Source organism: Drosophila elegans, unplaced genomic scaffold (assembly GCF_018152505.1).
Source record: "Drosophila elegans isolate 14027-0461.03 unplaced genomic scaffold, ASM1815250v1 contig_732, whole genome shotgun sequence".
NCBI lineage: Eukaryota > Metazoa > Arthropoda > Insecta > Diptera > Drosophilidae > Drosophila > Drosophila elegans.
In genome coordinates, this window is record NW_024546088.1 from 121,656 (window position 1) to 139,897 (window position 18,242).

At 39.1% G+C, this 18,242-nt stretch overlaps 1 protein-coding gene across 24 annotated transcripts; it reads right to left on the reverse strand.

The window, feature by feature from the left end:
- Window positions 1-684: 684 nt before the first annotated feature.
- Window positions 685-18,195, reverse strand: LOC108137053. 24 transcript variants are annotated; one of them, XR_005977822.1, is made up of 17 exons: window positions 13,328-13,488; window positions 12,564-13,101; window positions 11,445-11,567; window positions 10,289-10,390; window positions 10,048-10,227; window positions 8,720-8,929; window positions 7,956-8,167; window positions 5,474-5,882; window positions 5,173-5,199; window positions 4,744-4,959; window positions 4,200-4,638; window positions 2,968-3,127; window positions 2,801-2,908; window positions 2,075-2,230; window positions 1,883-1,895; window positions 1,275-1,519; window positions 685-1,025 (listed from the first exon to the last, which is right to left on the reverse strand). XR_005977822.1 is itself a non-coding variant. In XM_041710044.1 (16 exons), exons 2-16 carry the CDS (start codon window positions 13,044-13,046, stop codon window positions 1,014-1,016), a joined length of 2,850 nt encoding a protein of 949 aa, XP_041565978.1. In that variant the 5' UTR covers window positions 13,047-13,101; window positions 13,328-13,488; the 3' UTR covers window positions 685-1,013. The 24 variants fall into 24 exon arrangements, 20 of the variants coding, with proteins under 20 accessions (XP_041565978.1, XP_041565987.1, XP_041565991.1 ...); XR_005977824.1 differs by lacking the exon at window positions 1,883-1,895 and having other exon boundaries at window positions 4,260-4,638; window positions 8,753-8,929; XR_005977823.1 differs by lacking the exon at window positions 1,883-1,895.
- Between the last annotated feature and the right edge of the window lie 47 nt (window positions 18,196-18,242).

Consider the following 18,242-nt stretch of genomic DNA (forward strand, 5'->3'; position numbering starts at 1 on the left):
GCCTTTTTTTATGATTGTTTTGCGGCGACAGCTATTACTATTGTAGAAAGTCTAGTAGAGAGTCGATCTAGCCATGTCCGCCTACAAAATTTTAAAAATTATATATAACTTTGCTGTTTTTTAATTTTTATGTTCTTCGACATTTAGTAATGGTTAAATTACAGTTTAAATTTAAAAAAAAAATCATTTCCATGGAAACAACAAAAATATTCTATTATTTTAATAATTCTTTTTGACTTATTAATAATTTGACAGTTCAAAATTACGCTTTTAATTTTATTAAAATTTGGAAAACGATATCATATAGCTGACATAGGAAATATCGAATATTTGAGATGCAAATCCTCATAGCTTCAATGTTTTTAAAGATTTTGTTTATGTTTATGTTTTCAAGAATATTTAATATTTGCAATAGCTGCAAGGGTATATGTCTATCAGAATTATATAGAAACTATTTTTTTAAATTTTAAGCTCATGCTCTTACATTATGTACTTCTTACCTTCCTAACATTGAATTTCAGGATTGCTTTTTACGCTCATCCTCCCTATGAGTCATCGATAAGAACCATAATCATTATTAATATGTTAAATATATCCTTTGTAAACTTTAAATATGTTTTATTCAAAATTATGGTGTTTAACTTTTACCCTTTATTCGATTTAAAAAAGAAAACCCTAGTTAACTTTTGTTTTGTACAATTATTATTCGTGTTCGTAGAAAATACAAAATATCAAAGGGCTCAAGCACGTTGACACGGAGAAAGTGGGTTAAAAACGAATCCAAAGAACTTATTGCACATGTGTGTTGTGTTCGCGTGAGTGTATAAATAAATAACGTAATATATCGAGGATTTCCATAGCAGAAGAAGATAGTTCACACAGCTCCTTCGTCTAATCTAACTAGGGTATTATTTCGATTAAGGTTTCTCGTTTAGGGGCTGGATGGATCCGATGGGATCCTCCGGGGGATTCCCCTTCACAGCTTCCGTATACTGCGATCTGCCGCCGCCGAATTAAGTTTGGTTCTGCGAAAATAAGTTAAAAAAAATTATTAGATTTGTGGAAAAGGGTATCCCGTCATATAGAACAATATCAAAAACAAGCTTCAAACAGTTTCAGGCCGAATCTTAACGCAATAAACTGAACCTTCAAGAGAAGTTGCATTAGTATCGATCGGAGTGCGATCAAAACCGAGCGGGAGGGGGGTGTTAATTTAGTACACAACACAGTGGAGCAGAACAAGAAACTTCATGCGATTGCGGTTGGCAGCTTACCCCGATTTCCCAGTTGCCGAAGGGTCAACTGGAAAACGCTCGAACCTCTCAAAACTTCTGCTGATCGAATCTAGAACCCTGGAGTTTTTCTCAAATCGAAGGAGAATTGTCTGTGTGTGTGTTCTTTGAAATATTTGGCGTCAGAGTGACCCGCACATCGCTTGGGGAGCATTTAAGAATGGTATTTTACTGGCTAAAGGTGCTGTGATGTTGCTGAAGACCCCTTCTACTCCTCACTGGCCATCCTGTGTCCATGTGATGGGGTGTGGATGGTCGGTGGTCGGTGGTTTTCGTATTTGGTGAGGAGTGCGATGAGAAAAGAGCTCAAATTAGTGCCCAGCAGTAATATACACAAAATGAAACAGCGTGACCAAGCGAGGTGAAGGTGCGATTATCTTGGATGCTAGCGTAAGCCGAAAAAACAAAGACGAATTCTCCACTTCTGACGCAAATTCAGAGGAATGAGTAAATCAAAAATTGCTCTTGGTAAATATCAAACTGCATTTGGCGGACTCAAGACTTTTACAAAAGAATAAATATTTAAATAGCTGGGTTGGACACAAAATAAGGAACTAGTTAACTAGGTTCAGATCTCTCTCTGTGAGTACCGGAAATGACGTTCTGTTGGGGTGTGTGTGTGTGTGGTGTGTGCGTTTTTGTGTGTGTGTTGTGTGTGGAAAGAGAAAATAAAACGAAATCAATAAATTAGTATTTGGGTATTGGCTGGCTGGCAGCTCCCTCAAAAAACGGAATCGGTAAGAGGGTGTCCAAAAAGCTGGCTGGCATGAGGATGCACTTACAGTTCCATGGAGAGCACCGTGGGATTGGGACATGCTTGGGGCGCCCGTATGTGACACTGCTTGTGACAGATCAGCTGGCAGTCGCGGCACTCGTAGCCCTGTTTGCCCGGCCTCCTCGGGATGGACTTCATGCAGATGGAGCACTGAAGACCGCTTCTGCAAATGACAACGAAAAGTTTTTGGTATTAAAAAAATAAAACAAGAAGTCCATAAATAAAGCACCTGTTAAGTTTGAAAGTTTCAAAATATTACATATCGTGAGATAATATTAAATTCCAACAAATAAAAATTTAATATAACCATAAACACTGTGTACTACCAAAATACTTTAAACGTTTTCAAAGAAATCTCTTTTAGATTTTAAAAATGATTTAAAAAAAAAAAAACAGCCACTCTTCTTATGACTTGTCAATTCTCCAAAAATAATTTTAAAATTTCATATATATTTTTCTAACTTTTGTTTATTTGGAAAATCAAATTATTCTGTATCTTTTGCATAATTACAAAAAAATAAAATATTTGTTCATGTTTTGATAGCATATCGAAAAAAACGATTTGATGTTTTGGAATAGAAGTGATTTAAATTTTAGATAGGTTAACATTTATAAAAGTTTAAAAGTTCGAATAATATTTTCCAGGATATCTTAAACCTTAAAACTGTATCTTTTGTTAATTTTTATTTGGAAGGACAAAATTTTAAGATTTGTACAAAATCAGAAAACTTACCCGCTCAAATGCTTGGCGATGAAGGTGTGATCGTTGTAGATGTGCAGCTTGGTGCCCTTGCGACGCCAACGCGGTCTCTGGGCGATGGCCAAAGGCACAATGAAGTGGCTAAGAGGAGTCGTTAGTAATGGAAGTTGGAAGTTCATGTGTGTGTGATCCAAACTCACCGCTTCACGCCATTCTCGATGGTCTCCAGCACCAGAGTGGAGGCCTCGTGCACATAGGTTTTATTGCTGGCCGATGAAAAGCCTGAGATGGCCGAGGATTCTGAAATTGAGGAGCGGCGTGAGTGGTCGGTGATGGAGTGACCAATGCCCATGCGGGGTCCTGCGTTTTATTTATTTTTAGTGTGTGTTTGGATATATGGCAAGTTGAGAGTGGCAAGAGTGGCAAGAGTGGCACACAAACCAAGCACCCGTTAAGACCCATCAAATCATATTTTGCATATATGGAAATAAACAAAAGAAAAGAAAAGAATACGGAAAGAGTATGAGAAATAATTAAAATCAAGTCGAATTAATGAATTATAAAAGAGGCCGTTTGCCAACCGATCGTAAGCAGATCCAAAATGTAAAATACCAAAATCCAAAAAAAAGCCAAATATTTACAAAATATTTTCAAAATGTTCAACCGTGTTTGTGTTTTCGGTTGGAATATGTGTTTGGTGTGTGTGTGTGTAGGAACCATGGAATACATACAGATTCGTGTTGTGGATCACAGTTCGGTTAGCAGTTGATGGGGAAAGTGTTAGGGGAGAGAAGATAAAACAGACAACAGATATACATATAGATACATATACAAATACAGAAAGGTTAATAATACATTAAAGTTCAAGCTTTAGGTACGACTATAAACAAACTACTTAAATTGAAGGGGAAAAAGCAATTTACACAATACTTTAAATATACATGAGAAATGGTGTATGGAACGTAATGATTTTGATCGAAATGTACTCCCACTCTTAATTTATATTTTGAACTATAGTACACTTTTAAAAGACAGTTTTTTTTTTAAATTAAAACAAATTTTGTTTAAGCAAGTGTTCTTGTTTATACCATCCTAGATTTAAAAGAGCAGAGAGCTATTATAATTATTGAAAGTTGGGTTAAAATTATAGTATTTTGTCTCATGACTCTGCTCTATAATTTAATCACCGAACTAAAGTTAGGTAAATATTAAAAAGTTAATAGTAATAGAACATTTAAGAGTGCAGTAAGCAATTAATAATTGGGATAAACAGGTAAAATGCCGTGATCTCGAATGAGATATTGAATGTGATGCATGTTCCGTATCGCAGAATGCAGGAGTAGTCCAAAAAATGTGCGTTAAGCCGGGCTCAAAATAGTTAAAACGTGGCGGACACTGGCGGTTTGGAGGATTGTGACTGGATGGTAATTACCAAGTGAATTGCTTTTGAACAGAGTAGCACGATCGACAGATAATGAACGGGAAGAATCACCATTGAGGGTTCCGGTGGCTGTTCGAGGGAATCCGGAGGCGTTTGCTGTATTCGAGTTGGTGGCTGATAGTGACTTATGACTGTTATTATTGGGCTGATCGGCCGAGAGGGTGCGTGTCTTGGAGCGGCTGAGCCGCTTCTTCAGGGTGCCAAAGAAATTACGTTTTTTGCTGCGCCCGCGATCGTCGACCACGTCGTGGCCCTCCATTAATCCGGAGTGCTGCTGCTGAGCCAACTGCTGAGCACCACCATTGCGGGGCAGGCTATTATATCCACCCGATCCGGCTCCATTGGTGTTGCCATTGCCATTGCCATTGAGGCTGTAGTTGTTGTGATAACCACTGCCATTGGGCGACGAGGCTGCATTGGGTTGGCCGAACTGCAAGTGATTCGAAGGGTATTAAATGGGGGGATCTTCTCCAGCTCCTAACTGAAACGCATGCCATGCCGAAACTAACCAACACCTTGAACTCAGTGCACTTACCTCCGCGGTGCTCTCCTCTCCGTTGACGGTGCCGTTACCTGAATCGTTGAGGGTCTCGCCCAGCTGGCTGACCTTCTCCTCTTTGGCCTGCTCCAGCTGCAGCTCAAGCTCACCCTTGGCCTCGTTGGCCGCCCGCTCGAAGGCCTGGGCCACTGCCTGATCCAGTTCCGTCGCCGTTTCGGTCACCTCGATGCGACCCTCTTTGTTCAACTCGACCTGATCGGTACGAGGATTTGGTTGTTAGAGAAGCGCATTTTGGGAGTTAGGCAGAGCAAACAGAACGAGAAACATTTGGATATTAGCTTGGCTTAATACTAACTAGCCTACATGACTGGTACACCATCATGAGGGCGGGCATTAGAGACGCAGTAACTCAGATAACTCAAAAGAACGATCGAAGTATAGATGACCAGGTTGTGGGGAGTTTACCTTAAATGCATTCGGGCTGCTCGAATTCTGGACGGGATCAGAGACGGGAATGAAATGAAATAAAGGAAAAGAGAAACAAAAGGAAAATTAAAAACGATAGAGGGGGGAACACGAAATGTATGGAACCTCTATAGCCATTGAGATCACGCTTGCCGCAAAGAAACATAATTATAAAATTAAAAACAATCAGGGATGAACCAGAATTCTCCATTGGTTGCTAGAGATCTTTGGAATACCCGCGAGTGTTTCTATGTTTTGTTTCTCCTGACAATCGTGGCTTATTCTTCCAATTAACACTCACTCGCTGCACGCTGTGGATGATCAACGTGCTCCTGCTCGGCTGTCCGCTGCCCGAGAGCGCTCCATCCTGCAGAGCTCTTACGGCTGCATCCGCCAGATCCGCTCCATTTCGGATGTGCTCGTTTATGGCCGGCGTGCTGAGGCGCAGCGCCTCCTTCAGGCGCTGGGGACGGGTGCCCGCCGGTATCTCGGCACCCTCGATGAACACAAAGTCCACGGTAATGGATCCCGAGACGGGCTGCGTCTCATAGGGACGGGGCTGCAGCTGCAGCAGCTGAGTGGAGGCGGGTCCAGCGGCCAGCTCATCGATTCCAACCAGGCCGAGACCCAGGAACTTGGGCGGATCGGAGGCAATCACCGGATGGTCGTACACCTCGAACAGGATCTCGGCAGATTGAGGGGAGAGTTCACTGCATTGGGATAAAATAATGTGATTTTTAGTTCATTTTGGGGGCTAAATACAGAAAACAGTATTGAACAAGAAAGGAAGCAAGCATCGGCAAGCCGAAATTTATATACCCAGCTATTTTACACATTTTTATTACACATTTTTAAACTCTTAAACATTTTAAACATATGCGTATATGTTTAAAAATATTAAAGCTATGATGATTTTCACCACAATTATTCAGTCGTTCGTATGGCATTAAATACGTAAATCTTTAATATAAAACCATTACTATGTTAAAAAAAAAATTTAAAAAAAAAAGAGATACTATGTTCAAAAAAATTTTTTTTTTAAATTGAGAAGTTATAACTTGTTTTCCCTTTTTTTGTAAAATTCCGATTGTTCCCATGGGAGCTATATGATATAGTCGTCCGATTTTAATCAAATTTAAACCGCAATTTCAAAATGATAAACTATCACTAAATATCAAACAAAACAAGAAAGAAAGCAAACTTCGGCAAGCCGAAGTTCATATACCCTTGCAGCTATTGCAAGAATTAAACATTTTTGAAAACATTAAAATTATAATTTACTTGCGTATATGTTTAAAAACATTGAAGCTATGATGATTTGCAGCTCAATTATTTGATAGGTCTTTTATATATTTTTATTGTTCCTATGGGAGCTATATGATATAGTCGTCCGACTTTGATGAAACTTAAACCGTAAATTGGAAATATTTAACCATTACTAAATGTCGAAGAACTAAACAAAAAATTAAAAAACAGAAAAATTATAATTTTTTTTCATTTATTTCTCCGATTGTTCCTATTGAAGCTATATGATATAGTCGTCCGACTTTGATGAAATTTAAACCGTTAATCGAAAATATTTAACTATTACTAAATGTCGAAGAACTAAACAAAAAACTAAAAAACAGAAAAGTTATAATTTTTTTTCATTTATTTATCCGATTGTTCCTATGGGAGCTATATGCTATAGTCGTCCGATTTTGATGAAATTTAAACCGTAAATCGGAAATATTTAACCATTACTAAATGTCGAAGAACTAAACAAAAAATTAAAAAACAGCGAAGTTATAATTTATTTTCATTTATTTTTCCGATTGTTCCTATGGGAGCTATATGCTATAGTCGTCCGATTTTGATGAAATTTAAACCATAATTCTGAAATATTTAACCATTGCTATATGTCGAAGAACTAAACAAAAAATTAAAAAACAGCAAAGTTATAATTTTTTTTCATTTATTTTTCCGATTGTTCATAAGGGAGCTTTATGATATAGTCGTCCGATCCGGCTCGTTCCGACTTATATACTACCTGCAATAGAAAGACAACTTTTGGGAAAGTTTCATGCAGATAGCTTTAAAACTGAGAGACTAGTTTGCATATAAACGGACGGACAGACGGACAGACGGACAGACGGACAGACGGACAGACGGACGGACAGACGGACATGGCTAGATCAACTCGCCTAGTGATGCTGATCAAGAATATATATACTTTATAGGGTCGGAGATGTCTCCTTCACTGCGTTGCAAACTTCTGACTGAAATTATAATACCCTCTGCAAGGGTATAAAAATGGTAATTTTTTTCCCCGATTGTTCCTATGGGAGCGTTATGATATGGTCGTCCGATCCAGCTCGTTCCGACTTCCGATTACGGCATTAACACAATATGATTAGTTCGACTTAAAGGATCGGTTTATTTTTGTTTAATCTAACAACCACTATCTGTTAAGAAAAAATTCTAGTTATAAAGACATCGAGTTATTGGTAAGTTAAATTTATACTCGATGATTAGTCCGACTTAAATAGACTTTGAGTAATAAAAGATAGGTGTATAGTTACGATTTCATTACTTGTTTGTTTTAAAAACATCTGTTGTTATTGACTTGTTTAAATTTGTCTACTTATCGAAAACCAATAACCATAAAAACCCATTCACCGAAGGGGATTCTAAATATTTATCTACTTGAGGACAGTGGTTCACCGAACCGAAAGTGATAAGATTAAGAAATCCTGTGATTTCAAAATGGGAATCTCAGCATTTGGAAAATTTAGCTCACTTACAAGAGGAAGTGCTCATCCCAGAAGGGTTTGCTGCCGCGCTGGGTGCCCGTTTGGTTCTTCTGGGCAGGCTCATCCATCTCGATGACCACATAGGGATCGTGGGCGTCCCGTATTCCCTCGCCCTTGACGATCTTCACCAGCAGCCGCCGGCCGGAAACCATGTGCTGGGAGTCCCTCAGTCCCACGCCGCCCATGTGGTGCTCCATGTTGTGCTGTGTGGGATGCAGGAGGACAACATGCAATGAGTGAGTGCAGCGAGAGACTCAGAGAAAAACAGAGAGTTCGGTGGAAGGGGGTGGTTCTGAAGGGGGTTCAAAAGTCGGGTTTTGGGTCTTATGAAATTCGCCTTTAATCAGCAACTATAGTAATGCGTGACAGAAACTAGAAATTGTAATAATATTGAAAGCATTGGTTGCCCTGAAAAGAGAGAGCGCAAAGAGAGTTCCTTTTACTTTCACGGATCAATGGAGAAACACAACGAATTCTCAACGACAACACGGGAAATGTGATGCAGATTTCTGAACTGAGAGATAGAGAAAAAGGCGAATTCCATAAACACAGTGGTGGACGAGAGCAATGAGAAGTGTCTGTTTGTTTTTCGGGTGAACAACACTGTACAGAGAGTCTCGAATTGAGTTCTGTGTGCGATGACGAGTGTACAAGGACACAGGAAAACGGAGAACGGAGAACAAGAAACGCAACACAGCCACAGCCACAGCCACGGATACAGGAGCTGGCATCTTCTCACTGCTCCCGACGCTCACCGCCAGCGAGTCATAGTGGACGGGATAGATTACGGGCAGGTCCAGGGGCTCCACCTCGGCCCTGGGGCAGGTGGAGTAGATGGAGAAGTCCACCGGGTAGACGGTGTCGCGCAGCGCCGTCGTCAGGATGTCACTGATCACCGTTTGCAGCTGTTGTTCGTCCTGGTCCATCGCCTTGATGGCGCCCACGCTGTTCATTGCGATGCGAACCTTTAAAAACAAAGAGGAATTCATTGGTTATTACACGCGATGACTTGGTTAGAATAAAATTACTGAACTCATGATCCTAACATTATGACATAGACTTTCTTAATTTTTTATATGTCTATAATTTTTAAAAAAAACACAAAAAACTATCTTCATTGACCTTATTTATAAATAACCCTGCCATCAAGTCAAAACATTTGAGTTTAAGGAAGTATACTAATTAAATTTAATTCATATTTACTTTGCTTCTTCAGTATACTATTAAATTGTTATTCTATAAAAAAGATCAGAACATTTGCAAGTATAGGGTTTTGTCTACTCACAACATTCCATTACATTGTTTGCATAAGTTAAAAAAACTATTACGTTCCGTACGAAAGTGCTGTAATAACTTTAGTTAAAATCTTCGAAACAAGAACTAAAGGGATTATAGAAATGAAGTTTGACTTCATTAGCTAATAAATTCTAAATGAGCCGGCACACACAAAACCCTTTAATAGACGTAACTCGAATAGTAAAGGGCTATATTGGCTTTGTTGAAAAGTATGTAACGGGTAGAACTATAATGTAAATATGTTTTTGACAAGGATCAAAAGCACTGTCGATCTAGCTATGACCGTTAGTGTGACTGTTCGTTTGTCTGTTCGTCTGTCCGTCCATATGAACGTCGAGATCTCGGAAACCATAAAAGCTATAGATTTAGAGTTTTTTTGTAAACGTGTCCACGCCCACTATAAAGTCCAAAAATCGTGAAAGTCTGTCATGTCGATCTGAGACATGGTAGAAATTGGTTACCGGCTGATTAAGTGTGTTTCGAACACATCTATCGGTAGAATAGAATCTTTTCAAATCGTTCTATTATCTTAGAAGATATTGAGTTATTAAGTCCTCTGCCGCTGCTCTGCCTGCAAAACACTATCCAACGCCCACTGTTAGCGGGGGGCAATGCAGTTCAATAGATGGCGCCACCTAAACTCCTACTATTTTGTGGGGGAATACTATGATCAAAATTTGTTAACTGAGTAACGGTTATCTAACGGTCGAGGAACTCGACTTTATTGTTCATTCTTGTTTTTATTTAGTTTATTTCGTATTTGTTCACAGTTAACTCAGTTACTTACATCGGGATAACCCTCGACACGCATTTCTCCCTTCAGGGTGTTGTAGTTCATGGGAATGGCCATGCGGGCTCGGAACCTAGACACGGTGACCTTGTAGTGGGAGGTCTCCACCTTGCCCGCCTTCTGGCGGAAGGTCTTCACCTGCAGCACCGGCATGGCATCGCAGTCAAAGGTGATGAGCTGTGGCATTAGGTTTGTGTGGGTGATTAATGTTCTAAACAACAATTTAGATTTTACTCACCATATCAGCGGGATTATTCTCATCGCAATTACAGAATATATTATTCAATCCGGGGGCAGGACTGTCAGGCAGAACTCGAACGACTTCCACGGCCACACCATGCTGCAAACAGAAAGAAATATATATTAACTTGTTGCCCAAAACCGACCAGCTGTGCTCCTGACCATCTCTGGATTTATTATTCGCGCATTACCTAATTCAGCAGCGTGCGTTTTTGGGGCTACGGCTCAGAGACGGGATAATGACTAACGACAGAATTCTGACCTTGGCCTACGACTGGCTCCGATCACGTAAAAGGCAATAAAAAAGCGAATCAGAGGAAAACAAGCAAGGCTTATGTCGCGTACCTCGATTATTGAATACCCTCTAACAAAACCAAATATTAGGATTCAAATTTTTGTAAACATATTCAAGCAAAAGTTCTCAAGCCATAAAATATATGCCTAAAGAAATTCACGTAAAATCTAAATATAAATCTGATTTTGTAGCATATGTTTATATTTTAGCATTTAAAAATAAATGGTAATTGGCAAAATAAAATAAATAATAGCCCTCCGATTATTGGATATCCTTTAACAAAACGAAATATTAAAATTCAAACTTTTTAAACAGTAGGTTAAATAAATTTATGCAATAGTTCCCAAGCCATAAAATATATGCTTAAAGGAAATTCACATAAAATCTAGATCTCTGATTTTGTAGCATATGTATATAATTTAGCACTTAAAAATAAATGGCAAAATAAAATAAATTATAGCTCTCCTCAATCCAAGCTTTAAATATTTTTTTGATAGCCAAACACCAAATAAGGTTTATGTTTGCCTGTCGCCAATCTATAAATGAACACTATTAACTCTTTCACTCAACGACTACACGGTATAGGAAAAAAAAACTGAAAACAAAACGCGTTTCGACATCAGTTACGGCTGAGCGAGTTCCCAGTTCGCCAGACCGCTGGAGAGTGGGAAAGAGTTGGAAGACAAGCAGCTGAACATCGATTTCAAGTTGAAAGTCGAGGCGGGCCAAGAACAAAGGTTAATGCCCGACCAATAAAGACCAAGTCAGACTCAGCCATGACATCAGAGTCCGGGCCATGAATGATGTCAAAGCTGCGAGCTGTCTGATGTCATTTAACCATCTTCCGAGTAGGACTCACCTCCTCCACAGACTTGCGCAGCGTGTCGTTAATGGCAATCACCCAGGACATGAGCAGCTCGTTGACGATGACCAGGTCGCTATAAAGCCAGCGGAACACCTGGCTGGTCCAGGTGACGGAACTCTGAAGAATAAGATTTGTTAGAAGGGATTCTGAGTTTAACAAATTGTTGTAGATCAGTTTGAATAGTTTGAAGGCAATTATATTACTTTTTTTGATTACTTTTAATACTGTTCTTAAAAAATACTACAATTTAAATAAAAGACCATTTTTTGAGAGACAAAGAAAGTCAAATATGTAACTCAAACACACGGTTATTTTGATTTACAAGTATAAATATAATTTAAATTTACAACTTGTAATAAACATTTTAACGATCTCATATCAAAGCTTTGGCAAATAAAAGAATAAAAAGATAAGAATAATACTCAGCCATATTAATGTTGTTAAAGACAAAATATGTATCCTAAAGAGTTTACCATACCATATAATATGAAAGGTTAGATCAAAGTTGCTGAATAATCTTTTAAACAATTATTGTTAAAGATTTAACAAAAGTATTTTTTTAGTTGCTCATACAATATTAATAACCACAAATACTAGTTTTTATGACAAATGTAATTTACTTTCAAACCGTTATTTTTTAGAGCTGTCTGATAAGCCTCGTGTTTTATTTAGCTAACCAACTGACCTACAATTGGGCATTAAATGAATAAAATCTCACCATTTCTGGATCCACGACAATTTAAATTTGAAATTGTTAGTAAATATTTTTACGATCTCGTATCAAATATAAAAACGATTCACATTTATTATTCTAGATAAGAATAATACTCAGTCATATTAATATTGCTTAAGACAAAATATGTACCCAAAAGAGTGTACCGCAACATATAATATCAAAGTTGCTAAGCAATCTTTGAACAAAAAAATATTGTTACACATTTACCATGTCTTTTTTTTTTTGCTCATACAATATTAATAACCACAAATACTAGTTTTTATGACAAATGTAATTTACTTTCAAACCGTTATTTTTTAGAGCTGTCTGATAAGCCTCGTGTTTTATTTAGCTAACCAACTGACCTACAAGTGGGCATTAAATGAATAAAATCTCACCGTTTCTGGACCCACGACATTCGAGGGCGGTGGGACATAGCGCTTCTTGCGGTTCTCTGGTCCAGTGGAACTCTGGCGCACCACCCGGCGACGTGGACCACCGGCGGCTGCACCACCAGTGTTCAAGGGCGAGGCTGAAGAGCGACCTCGGCCTCCAGAGCCGCCGGTCAGGGGCTTGGATAGGTCCTCCACCTTGCTCTTGGTGGCCAGCAGATCACGCGGCTCCGAGAGGCGCTTCTCCGTCTTGCCGGCGGCGGATGAGGGTGATCCGGAGGTGGGGACCACGCTCGTCTGGCGGCTGTTGGCCGCACTGGACGACTTGTCCTTGTTGAGATACTTGTGGTAGAGCAGCTTGATCAGCCAGACGGAGAAGAGGGCCAGAACGGCCCACAGGAAAATGAAGATGGCCAGGGAGTCCATTGTTAAGTCACCAAGTCCCTCGAACGAGCAGATATAGTCATCGATTTGATCTGCTAGATCCATCGTTTAGTTCCAGGGCGAGTTAATCCCACAGATCGTCGTCATCGTCGTGGTCGTTCTGCGGGAATAGAGTCTTTTAGTGGGTGTTTCTCACTTGGCGAGAGAATCTCCGCGATGGGTTGAGGCGAGTGGATTTTGTGTATCGGGGCAGCCATGAAAGATCTCCCTTCCCTTCCCCCCCGTTTCCCCTGCTGTCCCAACATCCTCATCGCTATCTAATTATAGAACTTGTACAATTTTCTTTTGGGGAAAATATGAAACGTTGAAAAAATCTGGCCACTCACAAAAGCACACAGTCCCGAGGAAGTTTACAAAATATATTCGGTTAAATGATTGAAGTTGAACTTGTTTATATTAGTTTAAATATTTCTTAAGTATAAATAAATAATTGAAATAAAAATCGAAATCTGAGAAAAACGGAACTAAACCGAACCGAACTGAACAGAACAGAAACAGAACTCAACTGAAATGAACTGCTCGCACTCGAATCGGATGGTATCTTATGGGATCTGCATAAGTTCTCCGAGGCGAGAGATGTTCTCAGATGCTAAAGTATCTGTATCCGACAGTACGTTTCCGAGCGGAAGGCACTGCGCCGGCGCCTGCAGCTCGTGTCAGAGATGTGAACACTTGTTTTCCAATTTCCTTCGTGACTTCAAGTATTTTATTCTATTCTTCTGGCATTTATTGGCCTACCCGCCCATTGACGTCATAGTTTTTGGGGTCGCGGCAAAAGAAGGAAAAGAAATGACGTAAGGCTGACTGCAGAGGAGCCACATACTTTTTACGACTTCATCTCATTGTTTATAATGTGTTTGTTCTGTTTTTTTTTTATTTTTAGACCGTTCGTTGTTTGTTTCTTTTCGTTTTTGATGGTTGTGTTTCACAGATTTATTAGAAACTATTCGAGAGAATTGGCATTCAACAAAACGGGCGAGGGAAAATAGAAATTGTTATACACTTGTTGTAGTTAATATTTAAACATTGTGTGTTCATCCCATTCAATGTTAAATTTTAGCGAAATTACGAAAATTCGCAAAGCGTATTCGGCAATGGAAAAACAATAACAAAAGCGCTATTATGCTGGCGATTATCTGTTTTATATCAATTGGAGCTTTGTTATTTTGGCTTTTTTTTGTTGCTATCTGCACGCACGCCATATAGACACTGGAAAAAATTAGTTTTGAAGCTTTCATATGATTGGTGTTCAATATTTGTACTTTTTAAATTATTCCACTATTCTGATCATATTAAACGCGGAAATACACAATGCACATCTCAATTTCCGAATAAACAATCATAATCATGTTAATCAAAATTTCGCTCTCTGTGCCCCGCCACATTCTTCGCCTTTCTGCGCCACTGATTTTCCACTTGCCTTTTCTGTTTTTCTGCGTTTCCACTCTCCAAGCAAGTACAAAACACTTTTCGTGCATTCTCAGCCACTGGCTCGTCTATTGACCCCTCGCCACTTAGTGGCCACCAAAGGGCGATGCGGCGGGCGTGAAAATGGGAGGGGGGGAGGTGCAAGTGAGAGGGCGATTACGAGAGCAACAAGTACTCGCGGGTATTTTTAACCATTGGCAAGCGCACGAATCGTTGGGGAAAATGCCGTCTGCCACGCCTCTTTTGGGGGGCAGCAGCCTTAGAACACATGTTCCCATCGCCTCTGATTGACAGCGATCTACGATCTGCATTCTAACGGTCGTGTGGGAAATGCGTTCGCATCTGCAGGAAAAACTCCTCTAGTTCAGATGTAATACAAATTACCATAGAATTAGCATAGCAGATGTTACAGAAAACAACAGCGTTTTTTTACATTGCTAAAAAAATTTCAAAATTTCAAAGATAAAAATGGAAATCCATTAAAAATTTTGCCAAAAATTTAACATTTTTTAAATAATAATATTTTAGACTATGTGTCTATATGTTAAACATTTTATAATTAAAATGTTACAGAAAACAGGAATAGGTTCGATCAATTTTACCATTATCAAAACAGCTTAACCAGTTCAAACTGAATACATATAAAATGAATACATTTTTGAAGAAAATTTCACAAACTAGAACAACTATTTCAATAATTTCTTAGTGCAATTTTCAAAAACCCTATTTCTAATTAAATTACAGATAATCATATTTTATAGCTGTGTTTAAGATGATTAATTTTCATCATATGATAATCATGAAATCATCATATTAATTTAGTTAAATTAGCACATTTTACTGTTATAATTAACATATAAGAATCAATTTGTGGCTTTTTTAACAGCTTTTTTTTGACATTAGGTGATATAAAAGTTAAAAGCTAAGCTGTAAATTCAGCTTTTAATCAATACTTAGCCCCGTATATGCATAATTTTTCACAGTGTACCTCAAAAGTTCTGCAAAATTCATGTGGTAATAGTTTATATTCCCAGAAGAGCCGCTGGGCCTGGCTAATTAATGCCAACCTTTGCGGCACATGCAAACTGTTGGCCAACTGCCTTCGGCCGACCCGCTTCCCAAGCTCGAATTTAATGAGCTTGGGCAACGGCAACAGGTTGCCAGTACTTCCGTTTTAATTGCCACCTCCAAGGGGTCAGAGGTTGCGGGTTGAATGGCCCCGCCTTTCGAGGAGAAAGCCTCGAGGAAATTGCGTCACCTGCCAGCCATTCTTTATAGACAATTTTAAGGTATAAGCACTCCGCGCATGGTATTCGATGTGCAAACATTTTGAATTGCACACAAAGTGCGCATTGCTAATCACATTCAAATGCGAATAAATATTGAAAATAATTTCCGTTACCACGACAGACCTAAAAATAGAGATGGGGTAATCCAATCCAAGCCGATTCAATCTGTTCGTAAGCCGATGATCGGAATAAAACAAACCACAGACCTGAAGGTCGCCGAAAAGAAAATGAATCAAACCAAAAAAATGGGTGAGACAGGGTACTCACACTGGATTCACTTTATCTTATCACTGCCTTTGCGTTTATCGCATCTAACTGCTATTAATGAATGGGTATTATGACTCGATATGGATCTTGGCACCTGGTCATACAAGCTAAGAATTAGACAGCAACAGGCTATCTTGCTTGCTCCCTTAATGGGTCAATAAAATATGTCAAGTGACGACACCGCCAAACGTTCCAAATACCGTCAAACGATGATGTCATTCCAGTGTATAGTCTTTGCTATATGTTTTATTCAAATTGATAAGGCCCTGCTTAGTATTTGTGGCACACGAAACAAATCGTAAATTATAAATAAAAATTCTGAGAGGTGAATTAACATTAACAACTGATTAACTGAATCATTTATTGCCAGTATCGATTGATTTTGGTACTCTTATACTGTTGATCTTGAAATTAATTGCCAAAATGTAAAATAAAAAATTGCCTTTGTTTTCATTAGAAATAGGAACAATAGAAACAAAAAATGTTCGAGGCCTCTTATAAAGTTTATTTAATACTGGGTACTCCAAATTTTTTAAGTGCAGAAAGCTCTAATCAGTCTTTCATGCATAGAGAGTTTCAAATTAAATTGCATTTTAATTTAGCCCGATTAATCTATTACCCTGTAGTGGCGATATCGACAACAAGTGAACTTCGTCTCTCTTGCCATTTCGAAGTGTCAAGGCTGGGCTATTTTTAGAAATGCGAAAGGAAATAACAAACGAGCGCAGACAGGGCGTATGCTAGATTTGCAGCTAATGTCATTAAGTATACGCAGACTGAGCCGAAATTACATCAACACGCAACTGAGACCACGTCAGAGGTCAAAAAGGAAAGGGGCAGTTGCGTGTTTAACTTTTGTGCGAGACAAAGTTCACCTCAAACAACAGGAGAAACAGCAGTAAAACAATTTTACACAACTCACAGACAACGACGACGAGTCGGTGAGATTGGAACCTTTTGACTTTGCCCTGTGTGAAAACTGGTTTATCGATTGGAACTGGTCCCGAGAACCCATCGATTTTAGCCGTATGAAAATGGGGTCTAGGCAGCCGAAAGCGTTACGCATTCCGTCCAAGGAAAGTTCCTGCCCCCTGCTTATTGATTTTTCCCTTTGGGTTGCGTTCCTTATCTTCCTCTGATTGGCCTGCAAATACACTCGACGGCCAATTTGCTCGGCCTCTGTTTACCCTCGTTTGGCTTAAAGGTATTTGAACCCCGGGACAAGTGTTTTGACCACGCGTCGCGGACCCACCGAAAGGCCAGGGTTGCCAGGGCAACGCTAAATAATTAAGGACCTTCGCATTGATTTGTCAACGTGCTTGTGTTGGGCCAACCAAATCTCAGAAGAATCATAAAAAGTGTTCACAGTTCATAGCCCAGTGTGTTTGTTTACTTTAATCACTTTTTTCCTTTCTCATGCCAGCTTGTTTTTTTAGAGCAAAAGCTTTGACCGGCAAAGGATGCGTTATAAGAGAGGAAAATGTGAGGATTGAAGAGTAAAGAAAGAGAGTGGCAGCAAGAGTAGGGTTGGAAAATGCAGCACTCACACAAGCAAAAAATGATATGACAAGTCTATTGAAATGCCAACATTTCAAAATATTTAAAATTAATATAGACTCAAAAAACAAAAAAAAATTATCTCGAATTACAGTTCATTGACTATTAATATTTCCAATTTTTTCAGAGCAGAATTTTCCCTTGTGTAGTTTTCCTAGCTTTCGCACCGTCAGCAGCCTGTGACACAGTTTCCACGGTTTTGGGGTGGCTACTAAGGGTGGGGAGAGAGATACGAAACTGTGAACAAGGGTTGGAGATGCGAAGCACGCTATTCTGCCCTATATCGCGCAGAGGATCGCCGAAACGTCTTCATAGACCCATTAGAAACACACCCAGAATAAAAACCAAGCCCAAAACTAGGCAAAGCCCTAAATCCTGAAGGGATGTGTGGTAAAATGGGGCGGTTTTTAAGGGACGGCTTGTTTTACTTACCGTTTCATACAACGCAATTCGCAGATACAATTTTTGTTTTTGTTTTTGTTTTTATACGCAGGATGAGTTTTGTGGTTCGTGGAAAGAAAAATAGATGGCATTATTTAGAGAGAATTCACAATCGTATCCGCAATTAGCTCGTGTTATTATTGTAGCCCTGTTTTTGCAACTTTTCGGCCGAAATTGACTTAGTTTTCAGGTGTTCAGGTGTTAGAAAAAATTTTAAAAAGAAAATTTCCCTGTGATTGATTAGTGACAAGAAGCGTAT